At 48.6% G+C, this 15,316-nt stretch overlaps 2 protein-coding genes across 2 annotated transcripts; one reads left to right on the forward strand and one right to left on the reverse strand.

Annotated features, from left to right (window-relative positions):
• The first annotated feature begins 276 nt into the window (after window positions 1-276).
• On the forward strand, window positions 277-2,735 carry LOC125538816. Its single transcript, XM_048702112.1, has one exon. The coding sequence runs from the start codon at window positions 618-620 to the stop codon at window positions 2,595-2,597; it is 1,980 nt and encodes a 659-aa protein (XP_048558069.1). The 5' UTR covers window positions 277-617; the 3' UTR covers window positions 2,598-2,735.
• A 380-nt stretch (window positions 2,736-3,115) lies between these two features.
• Window positions 3,116-5,749, reverse strand: LOC125538817 (phosphoglycolate phosphatase 1A, chloroplastic-like). The gene is made up of 11 exons (XM_048702113.1): window positions 5,365-5,749; window positions 5,188-5,255; window positions 4,989-5,081; window positions 4,819-4,890; window positions 4,658-4,729; window positions 4,418-4,477; window positions 4,285-4,337; window positions 3,946-4,043; window positions 3,725-3,824; window positions 3,482-3,585; window positions 3,116-3,392 (listed from the first exon to the last, which is right to left on the reverse strand). The coding sequence occupies exons 1-11, from the start codon at window positions 5,618-5,620 to the stop codon at window positions 3,286-3,288; spliced, it is 1,083 nt and encodes a 360-aa protein (XP_048558070.1). The 5' UTR covers window positions 5,621-5,749; the 3' UTR covers window positions 3,116-3,285.
• Window positions 5,750-15,316: the final 9,567 nt, after the last annotated feature.

Below are 15,316 nucleotides of genomic sequence, written 5' to 3' on the forward strand. Positions count from 1 at the left end.
TAGAGTGGCAAAAACATTTTTTCTCTTTTCTTTATGATGGCCGGTGTGTACGTGATTTGTACTATAAAAATTGATATACTCCAGTAAATAAGACATCGTATTACGATGAAATATTGTTGTACGAATTTCTGTTTCTGTTAATCTTCCCCCGTTAAAAAAATGAATGTCTGCTCGGCCTGCCTGGTATTCACAGTGGGGGAAGATGCGACGCTAGTCCTACCCTCAACCCATGTCGACCGACCGATAACGACCGAGGCAGAAGCGCGTCTGGAAAGGACCCGGCGCGCCCAGAGCAAAGATGGACAACTCGTAGCAGAAAACGGAAGAAAAAGAAAAGCAAAAGGAGTTCCAGAAAGAAATCTAGGGCAAGCCGCACGCACGCCACCCAAATTCCCGTAGCCCTACGCAACCATCCGCCGCCACCGCCACCGCCACCGCCGGCGGCGAGTCTCGGCGGGGGCGGAAGCGGCCGAGGAGCACCCCTTCGCCCCCCGAATCAGGCCCCGAGGGGAAGAATAAGAGGGGGAGAAGGGGGCAAGTCAGCCCTCCCCGTTCGATCGGAGGCAGCATCTCTCCCCCGGAAGGTCGCCGGCGGAGCAACCGCTGATGCGGCGGCCATGGCGTCGGCGGTGCTCTCGTACATTCAAAGCCTGTGGCCGCTCTCGGCTCTCCTGAAGGAGGACGACCTGGGCGCCTCCGCGCGGCTGGTGCGGACCCTCTCCGTGCCCGAGGAGACGAAGCAGTTCGTGTTCGCGATCCGGGAGCCCGAGACGCAGGGCTTGCTCTACATCCTCGCGGCGCAGAACCTCTCCGAGCAGTCCGCTTTGGACGCCGGACATCTGATCAGGGCGGTGCGGCCCCGGGCCGTGATCACCCAGGTCGCGCACACAGAGGTCGAGGACGTTTTGATCGAGGAGCAGTGCCTGGCTGAAGGCGGAGCGGGCGGCGTGCCGGCGTCGCCGCTACAGGTGATTAAGCGTTGCATCACCGAGAAGAAGAGCAAAGATCACTATGTGAAATCCGCCGCTTGCCAGGTCCTCCGGGAGATTTTTGGGGTTGGATTCTATGGCCACCTATTGGCTGCCAAGAGAGCTGCGGAGGAGACAGAGTCGCATTTTCTCTTGCTCGGCTCTCCGTATGAGAAGAATTGCAATGCGGGTGGATCGAGCAACGGAAATAGTACGGACGATAATCCGGCTCCGCAATCGCAGACTAGCTGCACTCTTCCTCAGAGTGCCATGGATGATAAATCTGGTCTCCAGTTACAGAGTAACTGCTTGCTCCCTAAGAGTGCCACTTCTGCAGTAAGCTCCCATGTCAGGAAGATATGCCTTGTGGATGATTATGGAGGGCAGCTCATGAAGTCGCTAGCTCCAACTGCTAACTTGTTGTTGTCCCAAGCTATCTCTTCCTATGCTGTTGCGGAGTGCAGACTGTCAGAATGTAAGCCGGCCGACAGATACGAGCCTCCACTTTTTGCGCAGACCGTCTACCCTCTGCTCTCTGACCTTTATGAGATATTTGTTGAAATTCCATCAATTGGGAAGGCTATGGCTTCTGCACAGATGTTGCTCACTCAAGTTCACAAGGGGAAGCCAGTTTGCAGTGAAATGTTATCTGATGTCTATGTATTTGGAATTGCAATAGAGGCTCTCAGAATATGTTTAAACAATGCAGGAAGACGCCGCATTAATACTAGGGATAATCATAGTTTGGAGAAATTGGATTTTGCAGAGCTCCCTTCTGAGGAGAAGTGCCACATTCTTCTTGTTCAAGCTCTCAGAAGTCAACTAAGGGAGTTCGGTTCTGTGGTGGCTGTAGTTGATGCCAGCTGCTTAGCTGGAATAAGGAGACACTGGAACACTCCTGTTCCTTCGGAGATCACACAATTAGCTGGCAGTTGCTTCAATCATTATGGCAACAAAAATGAGAGCGAAAATGAGAGTGATAACAATGAGGTGCCATCGGACAGCACTGATAAAAAGAGCTGGATAGCTGAGAAACCTGTGGTCGCAGTTGGTGCGGGAGGAACAGCAATTCTTGGTTTTTCATCTTTGTCGAAAACCATCCAGGCATCTGCCATTCTTAAGTTGGCTCCTTATAAAACTCCAGTGATCTTAAAGTATGGCTTAATGCAGCTGCAAAGGCATGCCGGCGTTGTATTAAGCAAGCTCCTCTCTCATGGGGTTGTTAGTGCTGGTTCGAAGTCATCTGTTTTACAGTTCACAGCTTCAGCAGAGAAGATTCGGGCGGTGACACACACCGTAATATCATCTGTAGAGAGAACTAGCTTGTTGGCGATGCGGACATCGTTCTATGAAATAATGCAAAAGAGGCAGAAGCACAACCGACCTTTCCGAATAGCTCCTTGGGCAACATTTAGTTTTAGCTTGGTTGCATGTGCTGGCCTCCTGAAGCATGGAGATGGGATTGAGTGTGCTGCTGAGGCCGCACCTTCTGTTCCCATGATTGCCTCCCTGGGCCGTGGTCTTGAGAGCTTGCGTGTCACTTCAGAGGAAACGAGGCAAACAAGGAGCCAAAATGTGAAGGAAGCTTTGCTAACATTGTTGCGCAGCTTAAAGAAATCAGAAAAGTAAAGCCACAATAATGTACAACTGAAACTGTATAGATTTCATCATGCAATTTTGTCATTAGAGCGAAGCTTTCATACCATCTGTACAGTACATTCTTGTTCTTACTTCTTACTGATATAATGAAATTCTCATGGTATGCTATTGTGTGCACTTCTTGCTTGAGCTTAGAGAGCATGGGAACCAGATCGGATCATTTGTGTTTGATCTTCTGCACATAAAAGTACAGAGCATACACATAATTCGATGTTCATGCTTTAGTAATTTATTGATTCCCAGTAAGATAGCTTGGACAGCTTGGTACAAGATCTGAGTGAAACACTTTGTTGCTAGTATTGTTAGAGGTAATATACAAACAGTAATGCTTCTCTTTTGGAATATTTTCTCATAAGCAACATAAGAGTTGGTGATGCAACTTATTTTTCCTTCTGGGATCATATTTGCCTTCTATAGGCTTACATTTCGAGATTAACCAGGCATATTTTGGCATAGATCTTCTGTGTTAATCTTGAGCCAAGGAAAAGTAGGCAGCAGCATCAAATTGATATTCATTTAATGATATACATACTTGCATTTAAACATCTGTCTCACGATTACAAATCGATGTGAAAAAGAAAACCATCCCTGTGATCTCTTCGTTGCTATACAAAAGTGATGGGCCTCCCCAGGTAAAACAGTCCGTTCACATTTCTGTTCATACTGCTGCTGTTTTAAGGGTGAGAAAATCAGAAATTTGGTTTGTGTAGAAATCTGGCTGGATTTTGTTGTCGGGGCTTTGAAGCATCTGCTCAGAAGTCACACCTGCAGAAGGCAGCCGACCAAGGTTAGTGCCGATGCAAATTCAGCAGAGCATGCACTAGAGTTCAGGGTGAATGGTATGATCAAGATACCTGAAAGAACCAGAAGAGTTTTGCAGCCTCCATTTTGCCCAAATAGAACGTCAGTATCCAAACGGTCACCTACCATGCATATCTGAGATGTTGTGATTCCAAACCTGCCACCAAAGAAGAACAAAGGTAAAACATCTCAAAACTATTCTTAGACATCAGCTTTTGCTTCACACATTCTTCCTTGCAGAGTTCTGGAAATGGATTCATGGAGCTGGACCACTGGTGGGACAGTTAGCCTCTTACTTCTTTGCCAGGTAGTCCATCATGAATGTTGACGGCTTCCCGACGACAAGCGGTTCTTGTTTGGTTGAACCAAGAACAGCGCCGACCATTGACCCGCCACCTGGGCCAAGGCAAATGTTCATGATTTCAGTAAGGGACTGTGGTATGTATCCTTCCGCAGTATGCATAAAGAGTTCTTTTTAGCTGGTAGTATATATAAAGTGTTGGAATGCCTGACTAACCTGCCCACTCCTGGGCATCAGTGAGATGGGTGACAGCGTCCCTGTTTGTTGCAATGAAAAGGCACCCAGGATTCTCACGTATGCAGAGTGTCCCGTACCTTAGAAGTAAATAGTGATAAGTTTACATTGTGGAATTGGCAATACCAAATTTTGTAGATTATAAAGAGCTAGCATGTGGTCTTGCTTCTGCACGTGTTTAATCAAATGAGTGTATTTTCAGTGTGAAATCAAATGCACATCTGAATTTCTACAATCCTAGCAGTCTTAATTGAATCATTTATATCCATCCTTATTTTCATCGTCTAAGTTCATTACTTTGAAGGCGAGAGGAGTACTTACTGAACTTTGTAGTAGTTAAAATAGCGATCAAATCCCACTACCACTGCTCCAACCTGTGAAAATCCAAATTTTATTACTGCAGTGGTGGCACTTCTTAACTCAAGATCAGAACATGAACAATGATCATACTGACATCTTTGTCATGCTCCATGTAGAAGCCAGGCTTCAGCTCAATCTTCTTGTCACCGTCTGTCTGCACGAGCACGGCAATATAATGTAAGTCGGGTAAACTTTTCGGAAGTCTCATCCACTCAAATCAGTTGATGCTGATTAGCATGCAACATTGGCTAAACCACAAGCTAACATGCTAAAATGCAGTTATGTTAACTAATCATGAATATCACAGAGAAAGGAGTCACTCTTTGTTACATACAGGTCCACCGAGGTACTGAAAGCCAGCCAGCTCCAGCTCCTTGAGAATCCCTTCCTCTCCAATCACGTAAACCTGGTCCATAGAAATACTTAACTCTGTGCTTGGTTTTTTTGTGCTAAATCATGTGTACAAATGCAATGCAGTCACATTTTCATGTGTACCTTCTTGTCTTTAGGGAAATCGATGGACTGCAGGTACGCAGCAGCTGCGAAGGACGAAGCAAATATCTCTTCCTGCGCATCGACCATCCATGCTTCGTCAAGTTGATTTTGCACTAGAGGAAATTGATCGACGGACAGACACAGCAGGTCATGGCAGGAATAGATACTACCTCGTTGACACTGAGCCCGAGCGTCTCAAACTTCTTCCCGTATTGCTTCCTCGACTTCGTCGAATTGTTGGTCACGAAGACCAGCCTCTTGCCCTGCAGCACAGCAACAGCTTGATGAAATCAGCAAGAAGCCATAAGAAGTTTGAGAAGATGATCCATCTGCGAATCTACCAGAGCCATTACAGTTCACACAGCAGACCTTTGATCTGAGCAGGTCGAGTGTCTCCGGCACGCCGTCGATCAGCTTGTCGCCCTTCCAGATCACCCCTACGCGCCGCCACCACCACAACAACAAGAAGAAGAGAGCAGCCAATTCATTCAGGAAAAGCTGCAGCAAACTGGTAACTAGACCTTGATCGATGGATCAATCTCTCACCATCGCAGTCGAATATGAACGTCTCGACAGAGTCGATAAGCGCCTCTGCGTCCTCCAGCTTTGCCGCCGGGACTGCCGCTGCCGCACCCGCCATCACGGGCCGTCTAACGGTGCAGTTCGGCGATGCCACGGTTAGGCTGCCACCGGTGCGCTGGCTCCTCCCGAAGGACGCAGACGGCGGTAGCGTCTGCGACAATGGGGTAGGGGAGGAGGAGGTGGAGGGCAGGAAGGCCGGGGAGGCGCGAGCCAGGAGCATCTCTGCTTCGATGCTAGTACGTTTTTCTTTGAAGATCGGGTGGCGTTTGGTTGGTGTGGTCTCCGTCTGGGCGATTTAACGGTATATGCCTATGTGGCTGTGCCATGGATGAACATTTCTCGTGTTCCGTCTGGTTGGTGTGGCGCGCCCATGGCTTGTGGATTTGTGGCTGGCAAGGCAAAGGGGAGGGATTGGGGTGTGGTGTTGCTGTGGTTGTGGTTCGAGATAGTATTTGCACTAGTACGAAGGTCGGGAGGATGACCCGTTCATTATAGAGCAAAGCGAAACCGCCGAATTAATAACTACTACAAAAATCGAATGAAATTAGATTACAATATGCCATTTGGATCGAGTGTCCATATTTGCCATCTATCCATCATAGCAGATAGTTGTAGAACACTCCCTCCGCCGGGGTTTATTAGTCTCGTTCGTATTTAGGTCAAAATTTAAACATAAATTTACTTATGAAATGTAAGTTATATTTAAGCATAATAGTATAAGTGGAAAGTACTTTCATATATGAATCTAACAATATAATTTTGGTGACATATCACTTATATTTTACTAGTCAAATATATGGTCAATGTATAACTCAAAATATGGGGTCAAAGTTTCTAACTTTGTTTTTTCTAAATCGGATGTATAATAGACATGTTTTAATTGAAATATTCAAAACATTTTATATTTGTGAAAGGAGAGTATAATATACTAGCAAATGTTGTGATTGATGTTTTCTGGACGTGTGAGCTTCTCTGAGCATAAGATTTGCTTTGAGAGGTACAGAGTTGCCAGCAAGCGGCCACAGGAACACTTTAATTTTGTAATCTTCCATATGTTAAGCCAAACTTGCTCTCCAACTCCAATAACCGAGCTAGTAGGGTATGCACTACACACCACCTTAAGGAAAGGATACAAATCCACAAAGAAGAAAAGGGAAAGGAAAGAATACAAATTCGTATGAAATGAAGGCCTGCTAATTAGAAATTGTTCCTCAAGTTATAGTGAGTCATCACCCCATCTCTTTACTTGCACCTTAACAAAGATCAAACCGCAGAAAATATGAGGATATATCTTGAGCGGGTACCAGATCGATGATCCGAAATGTTTTTCTGTCACAGGAAATTGAGGATAGCAAACATTTGTTACTGTCTCCGTTCCTTATTATAAGATGTTTTAACTTTTTTCTGAATCGAATGTATATATACACATTTTAATGTGTTTGTTCACTTATTTCAATCCGTATGTAGAATTGAACTATCCAAAATATTTTATAATAGTGAAACGGAAGGAGTAATTACGTGTGTCAATATCGAACAATGACCCTATGGGCTCAGTATTCAGATCATCCAGACGATTCTCCAAGGTTCTGCCTCTGCAATTGATGTGCTACAGCCTACAGGCAATATGTAATCTGGAAGAGAGTAGGACGGTCTCTTGGCTCTTGAGTATGTCTGCAATCAAAGACTGTCCTACTTTTTTTTTGAGCTTCAATGCATTGCATTAAACAGTATGCGAAGCCAAATCGCTCGCCACAAAGGCCCTGTTTGGTTCAGATTTTATCGACGGATTCCGCTGCCGCGCAGCAGAATCTAAACCAAAGGGCAAACCCAGCAAAATTCGATTCCAGAAATCTGTTGCTAAAATCTGAACCAAAAGCGAAAGCAGCCCAGGACGTGCTTTCCAAAATCTGATTCCACTGCGGGCCAAAATCTGAAAAAGCTGTATCAGCTGGTTTGCCAAATGACCTACATCTTTTTCACATCAGATTTTCCACAGCTGTTTTTCCACAGCAGATTTTTCGCAGCTGCTTTTAAAAATCCACACCCGAACCAAACAGGGCTAAAGAGAGATACACACGGATCAGGTCCGTCCGTTACACAGGGAGCCATACCAGCAATCAGCGATCCCTTGGTCGCCAGGGTGTGAGCAACCTGATTACAAACTCTAGGGCAGTACACAGTTTTACACTCAATAAAATTACACCTAATGAAGTCTTTCAAACGATCGGCCACAACGCCCAGATCAGAGAAATCAACGCCCTTGTCATCAATAGCATCTTTCAGTAGGAGTGCATCCGTTTCCAAATACACCCTGCCCATTCCCAGGTCTGAAGCCAAGTGAAGTGCAGATTCAGCAGCAAGCATCTCTGAATGTAGATGGTAGGAGCTAGGATCCTACCTGGTCTAGGGCGTAGGTTGTACGGGAAGGGAGAGGGTTGACGGAGATGCGATCGCGGCTGCCGGTGGCGGGGCACCGTGGCGCGATGAAGAAGAGACGACGGCGGCGCAAGAGGCGGCTAGGGTTAGGTCTCCCGGCTCCCTTTGGGAAGCCGAGCAAATAATGATTGCTTCTTACTTGATTAGATTGATACATCTCCTCTACTTATATAGAGAGGTTTACTTGACGCCTAAGCAAACGATCCTAATAACGATAAGATAATTGGGCTAAGCCCCTAATAACGATAAGATAACTTGGGCCACAACCCAATAGGCTAAGCCCCTAATATGTCGGTCATAACACTTCTCCCCGCCTGCACAAACAACTTGTCCTCGGGCTGTAAGGTGGGGAAGTGCTTGTTGAACTCCTCAAGGTGATCAACCAGCGTCAAACACCTTCGCGACAGCTGGGGCGGCTAGGTCGGCGGCGACGGCGTCCTCCTCAATGTAGTCTGCAGCCTCTAGGTAGAAGAGTCGTGGGCAGACGTGGCCGGGCATGTAGGGATCATCGCAGTTGAAGCACAACCCTTGGCGGCGACGCTCGAGTAGCTCGGCCGAGGTGAGCCGGCGGAACGGGTGCACCTCGGTCGCGGCGAGGGGTGATGCGGAAGCCTGAGCAGGCCGACCCTGTGCGGGAACATCCAGCTAGGGTAGCGGCCCAGCGGCCCGGGACGGTGATGCCTGCTGGATGGCCACCGTGCGGCGCTCGAACGCGTGGCCGTAGTACATGGCCGTCTGGAGATCCTGGGGTCCCCGAAGCTCCACGTCCACGCGAATGTGATCAGGAAGTCCACCGATGAAGAGTTCGACCAACTGCTGCGCCGTCACGCCCGACGCGTGGCATGCCAGGGCGTGGAAACGGTCGGTGAAGTCCTGAACCGTGGAGGTGAAGGGAAGGTGGATTAGCTCTGCCAAGCGGCTCCCGTGGATCGGTGGCCCAAAACGAAGGAGGCAGAGCTCGCGGAAGTGCTCCCAAGGGGGCATGCCACCCTCGTCCTGCTCGAGGGCGTAGTACCAGGTCTGTGCCACGCCACGGAGGTGGTAGGAGGCGAGCTAGGTACGCTCCGAGGTGAGGGTGCGCTACCCGCGAAAGAACTGCTCACACTGGTTGAGCCAGTTGAGGGGGTCCTTCGTGCCGTCATAGGTGGCGAAGTCCAGCTTGGCAAACCGCGGCGGTGTCTAAGTCGGAGCGTCGTGGCCGACTGGCTCGGAGGTGCGAAGCAGCGAGGATTGGGGCGCCCGGTCAGCATGGCCACGACCCGTGGAGTGCCCCGCCGAGCCGGAGGGATCGCCGAACTGCAGAGTGGGCGCCGGCGGGTCTCCCGCCGACGTGTAGACGAGTGGCGGCGATGATCCGGTCAGCCAGGCCGGTATTGGGGATGGCGACGACGGGAAGCGCACTTGCTGGGTCGGTACGCCTCCCTGCGTGGGTGACCCGGGCCCCGTACTGGGCGGTGGCGGGGCCGGTAGCTGCGGCTGCGGTGGCACGGACCCGGGTGGCGTGGGGGTGCAGCGAGGGCCGGGGCCGGCCACTTGGGTCATGGAGGCGTGGCAGCGGGCGCCTGTGGGGCCGGCAGCTGGGATGGCGGCTGCCCGGACCCGGGAGTCGTCAGAGGCGCGGCGATCGCCGGGGCCGGCCATGACGGCTAGTAGGGGGTGACGGCGGCGGCGGCTGACCGGGCCAGTGGTGGTGTAGAGGCCCGATCGGCGCCGTGGTGGTCGCGCAGGGCGGCTGGCCCGGTCGCGACGGCCGGCGGCTGTGCGTAAGGCCCGACCAAGTAGAGGCGGATGCCCTGGACGGCGGTGATGAGGTCATTAAGGACCCCGGTGATCTCCGTCGGGGAGTAGACGACGGCAGGTGGCGTGGTGACGGGCAGCGACTGGCCGGCGGAGGCCCCCGTAGAGGAGCCGGGCGGCGCGATGGAGTTGTCGACCGCGGCGGCGGACAGCGCCAGCGGTGCGGTGGAGAGGGCAGCGGTGGTGGACAGCGGCGCGGTGGGCAGCGGCGGGATGGGTGGTGGAGCAGACATGATCGGACCCAAGCTACCTGATACCAAATTGATAGGAGCTAGGATCCTATCTGGTCTAGGGCGTAGGTTGTATGGGAAGGGAGAGGGTTGACGGAGATGCGATCGCAGCTGTCGGCGATGGGGCGCCGTGGCGCGATGAAGAATAGATGGCGGCGGCGCAAGAGGCGGCTAGGGTTAGGTCTCCCGGCTCCCTTTGGGAAGCCGAGCAAATAATGATTGCTTCTTACTTGATTAGATTGATACATCTCCTCTCCTTATATAGAGAGGTTTACTTGACTCCTAAGCAAATGATCCTAATAACGATAAGATAATTGAGCTAAGCCCCTAATAACAATAAGATAACTTGGGCCACAACTCACTGGGCTAAGCCTCTAATTTGCCGGTCATAACAGTAAAGCATTCAAAATATTAGGGAGAAAACCTGACGCACAAACCAGCACATCGCCCACATGGTCCCTAAACACTGCACCCCAGCCCCCATTTCTTTCATCTGGCCTGAATGAACCATCAATATTAATCTTAATCCACCTTAGTACAACAAAGACTGTGTAAAGATTGGAGAAGCGTTGAACCCTTTGGTCTCGGGCCGCTGTATATATTGAGTAGTTGCTGTGGCTTACAAGTTTGGGAGATCGCTAGGATTCCTCCAGAAGTCGTACACGAGGGGGAGAGAAGATTACATCGAGAGGAAGAGTCGGACAGAAGAAGAGATAGAGGAGTTTGAAAGATACACGCACATAACTCTATCTAACTATCTAACATCCTCCCTCAATCTAAACCTATGCAAACTTGTCTAGATTTAGATTGTACTTAAAATCATTCAACCTCATCGTGGTAAGCGGTTTGGTGAAGCCATCAGCAAGTTGATCTCCTGTGTGAATAAACCTGATGTCAAGTAGCTTGCGAGCCACTCTTTCTCTGACAAAATGGAAATCAACTTCTATATGTTTTGTCCGTGCATGAAAAACAGGATTCACTGAAAGATAGGTTGCACCAATGTTGTCACACCATAACCTTGCAACTTGTGGAATCTTTATTCCCAGTTCACAAAGAAGAGTCTGGATCCACATGATTTCAGCAGTTGCATTTGCTAGAGCTTTATATTCTGCTTCAGTGCTGGATCTAGAGACAATAGCCTGTTTTCTTGCACTCCATAATATAAGATTTGATCCCAGAAATACAGCAAATCCACTGTGGACCTTCTATCATCAGCACACCCTGACCAATCTGCATCAGAATATGCACTCACCAACATGGATGATGACTTAGTAATTTTAATTCCAAGTCCCATTGTAAACTTAAGATACCTCACAATCCTTTTAACTGCTATCCAATGAACTGTACTAGGAGCATGCAGATACTGCATACTTTATTAATAGAATATGAGATATCTGGACGAGTTAAAGTCAAGTACTGTAATGCACCAACAACACTTCTGTAATTTGTTGCATCCTCTGGACCAAGTGCATCTCCTCCCTCAATCGAGAGCTTTTCTGAAGTTGAGAGCGGTGTACTTACAGGTTTACAGTGTTCCAATCCCATCCTTTTGATAATATCAGTAGTATATTTTTCCCGTGTCAGAAGTATTCCATCTTTCACCTGTTTTACTTCAATGCCAAGGAAATAATGAAGATTGCCCAAGTCTTTCAATGCAAAATCCATATGGAGATCCTGAAGTAGGCAAGTGGTAGCATCTGGACTGGAACTAGCAACAATTATATCATCAACATACACAAGAACAAATATTGTTGTATTACCTCTGTTATAGAAGAATAGAGAGGTGTCTGCCTTCGATGGAGTAAAACCAAGCTGTTGTAACTTTGTGCTCAACCTTGAGTACTAGGCTCTAAGGGCCTGTTTTAACCCATACAAAGCTTTATCCAATTTGCAAACATAATGTGGTGTGCTTTTGTTTTCATACCTTGGTGGTTGCCACATGAACACTTCTTCCTCAAGAACACCATGAAGAAACGTGTTCTGAACATCTAGCTGTCGTAGACTCCAACCTCTAGAAACAACAATAAATAATACAAGTCTAATAGTAGTTGCTTTAACAACAGGACTGAAAGTATCCTCATAGTCAATTCCAAATCTTTGTTTGAATCCCTTTGCAACCAACCTAGCCTTGTATCTATCTATGCTTCCATCTGCCTTTCTTTTAATTTTATAGACCCACTTGCAATCAATCACATTTTTGCCTTTTCCTGGTGGAACTAAACGCCACATTTTATTTTTCATAAGGGCTTGATATTCACTATCCATAGCCTTTTTCCATTCCTTGTGTGCAAGTGCATCACTTAAATTACCTGGTTCACCAGTACTAGTAAGAAACGCACGTACGTTTGTGATTGTCATACCTTATCGTACCATCCTTGTATTCCTTATGCTTGAATATTCTGGACTGCGATCTGGTGGTACGCTGAGAGCCTTCAGTGACACGAGCAGAGGACATTGGTACATAAATTATTTGTGCATCACTTGTATTTTCTGGAACATATGGTGTAGACACGGGAGATCCTGGGATGAAAGGCTCGGTCGCAGAAGATCCGGGCTCATCAACCGAAGCTGACCCGCTACCCTGCTGCTCCAGATCCGAGGCAGCCAGCTCTCCCGAGAAGATGCGCCTCGCGCCGGAAGAGCCAACAAGCGGGCTCCGCGTGGTAGCGTCAGGAGAGGCCCGCTCGGGTGTGAGGCAGCGGGTACAGTTGATGGGCCCCGTAGATGTCGGCCTGTCGCCCACAGCACCGGCCCGCCCACGCGTGGCAGTTGGTGGATCGTGGAGGCCGCCAGCACTGCATGGGCTGGTGGCTACAGGCGCTGTCGCTGCACGCTTCGGGAGATCCTCCTGGGATCGCGCGCTGCTGGAGGCTGCGCAGTCATGGATTTCAGCGCCCGTTTCGTCCACATCTGCACACATAAAATCACAGCCAGAAACTGCGTTTGTCTCATTAAAACCTGCATTTTCTTGTAGCATCTCATGATCAGTTTCAATTAATTCGCCCCCGTGATCAGGAGAAGTCAAAGGCTCAGAAAGAAGTGATATTTCTTCACGAAGAAGAGCGCCTGCATTAGGATGGAGTTGAGCAAAAGGAAAGATGGTTTCATCAAAAACAACATCACGAGAAATATAGATGCGTCCTGTTGAGACATCTAGGCATTTGTAACCTTTAGGGAGATTACTGTATCCAATGAAAACACATTGAGTAGACCGAAACTCAAGTTTGTGACGATTATAAGGACGGAGATTGGGATAACAAGCACACACAAATATTTTGAGAGATGTGTAATCTGGTTTTTGATGAAACAGACGCTCTAAAGGAGTTGAATTTCCAATGACTTTCCTAGAAAGGCGATTGATAAGATATGTGGCAGCAATAAAAGCCTCGTCCCAATATTTAAGGGGCATAGAAGCATGAGCAAGTAGAGATAATCCTACTTCGACAATGTGACGGTGTTTGCGTTCTGCAGAACCGTTTTGTTGATGTGCATGTGGGCAAGATACATGATGCTCTATGCCTACACTGCGAAAGAAAGAGTTGAGTTTCTCATACTCACCACCCCAGTCACTTTGGACTGCAAGGATTTTCCTGTCAAAGTGACGTTCAACAAGTTTTTGAAATTCTTGAAAGATAGCAAAAACTTCAGATTTGTGTTTAAGAAAATATATCCAAGTGAACTTGCTATAATCATCAATAAAGCTAACATAATATTTCTTTCTTCTAAAAGAATCTCTTGCATGACCCCATACATCACTGAATATAAGTTCTAGAGGAGCATGAGAAACACTAGTTGATCTAGGATAAGGAAGTTGATGACTCTTGGCACATTGACATGCCTCACAACTCTGAATTTTCTCTACTTGACAATGGAAGATTGTCTTTATTAACTACTTCACTACAAAAAAAAGACACATCCATGACATTTTGGGCCGAACGAATTTTTTTTCTGTCATACATATGACACTTCTATGACGATAATTGTGACAAAACCCGGTATCATCATAGATGTGGTGGGCTCCTACTTCTATGACAAAAAATCATGACAGAAAATGGGCTTTTCATCCTGGGCGGGCCGGAGACGCAGCTGCATGACATTCTTTGGGCCGTCCATGACGGAAAAAACCATGGTAGAAGCAAGGGGGAGGAAAATTTCGGGGAGTTCCCGGTTACGGTGGGAGGTCGGGGGCTGAGCGATGCGCGTTTCTCTCGTACACGTACGCGCGTGTGTGCGAGGCGTTGGCTCTAACTGAACCCGAGCGAGGCGTTGGGCTCTAACTGAACCCGAGCGATTGCACTGTAGGCTAGCGTTACTGAACCCGAGCGATTGATCGATGGTTGTTAACTGAACCCGATCGAGCGATTCCTTCGCTACTGCTGCTAACTGAAGCCGATCGATTGGATGAACAGTGAGCGTTGCGGGGGGGGGGGGGGGTGGATGAACAGTGAGCGGTGGCGTTGCCTCTGGATGAACAGGACCCCGTGGTGTGGAGGGCTGGATGAACAGTAGACGGTGGAGGGGTGCCCGTGGAGGGGTGGTTGAACAGTAGCTGGTGGAGTAGCGCGCGGTGGAGGCTGGATGAACAGGAGCCCGTGGAGGCTGGAGGAGGTCGATGGAGCCCGTGGAGGCTGGGGGAGGTCGACGGTGGAGATGAACAGTATCCCGTGGAATCCCGTTTTGCGGTACGCCACACCCCTCCCGATGAACAGGACCCCCGTTTCGACCGTAGGAGGTCTGTTTCATCCGTTTTGCGGTACGCCATGATACGTCCATTTTGCATCATGCTTTATATCAATATTTATTGCATTATGGGCTGTTATTACACATTATGTCACAATACTTATGCCTATTCTCTCTTATTTTACAAGGTTTACATAAAGAGGGAGAATGCCGGCAGCTGGGATTCCGGCTGGAAAAGGAGCAAATATTAGAGACCTATTCTACACAGCTCCAAAAGTCCTGAAACTTCACGGATGATGTTTTCCAAATATATAAAAAACATTGAGCGCAAGAACTAACCAGGGGGGCCACACCCTGCCCACGAGGGTGGGGGGCTCGCCCTACCCCCTAGGCGCGCCCCTACCTCGTGCCCCCCTGGTGGCCCTCCGGTGACCATCTTCTGCTATATGGACTCTTTCGATGCGAAAATAATCATAAGCCATCTTCTCGGACGAAACTCCGCCGCCATGAGGCGGAACCTTGGCGGAGCCAATCTAGGGTTCTGGCGGGGCTGTTCTGCCGAGGAAACTTCCCTCCGGGAGGGGGAAATCATCGCCATCGTCACCACCAACGCTCCTCTCATCGGGAGAGGGCAATCTCCATCAACATCTTCATCAGCACCATCTCATCTCAAAACCCTAGTTCATCTCTTGTATTTAATTCTTGTCTCCAAGTCCGGGATTGGTGCTAGTTGGTTGCTAGTAGTGTTAATTACTCCTTGTAGTTGATGCTAG

This window comes from Triticum urartu, chromosome 2 (assembly GCF_003073215.2).
Source record: "Triticum urartu cultivar G1812 chromosome 2, Tu2.1, whole genome shotgun sequence".
NCBI lineage: Eukaryota > Viridiplantae > Streptophyta > Magnoliopsida > Poales > Poaceae > Triticum > Triticum urartu.

Coding starts and splice junctions, on each gene's coding strand:
- LOC125538816 (XM_048702112.1), top strand. CDS start 618: ATGGCGTCGGCGGTGCTCTCGTACATTCAAAGCCTGTGGCCGCTCTCG.
- LOC125538817 (XM_048702113.1), bottom strand. CDS start 5,620: ATGCTCCTGGCTCGCGCCTCCCCGGCCTTCCTGCCCTCCACCTCCTCC. Junction 4,478..4,657: donor TTCAGTACCTCGGTGGACCT/GTATGTAACAAA, acceptor GTGCTCGTGCAG/ACAGACGGTGACAAGAAGAT. Junction 4,338..4,417: donor ACATGGAGCATGACAAAGAT/GTCAGTATGATC, acceptor GGATTTTCACAG/GTTGGAGCAGTGGTAGTGGG.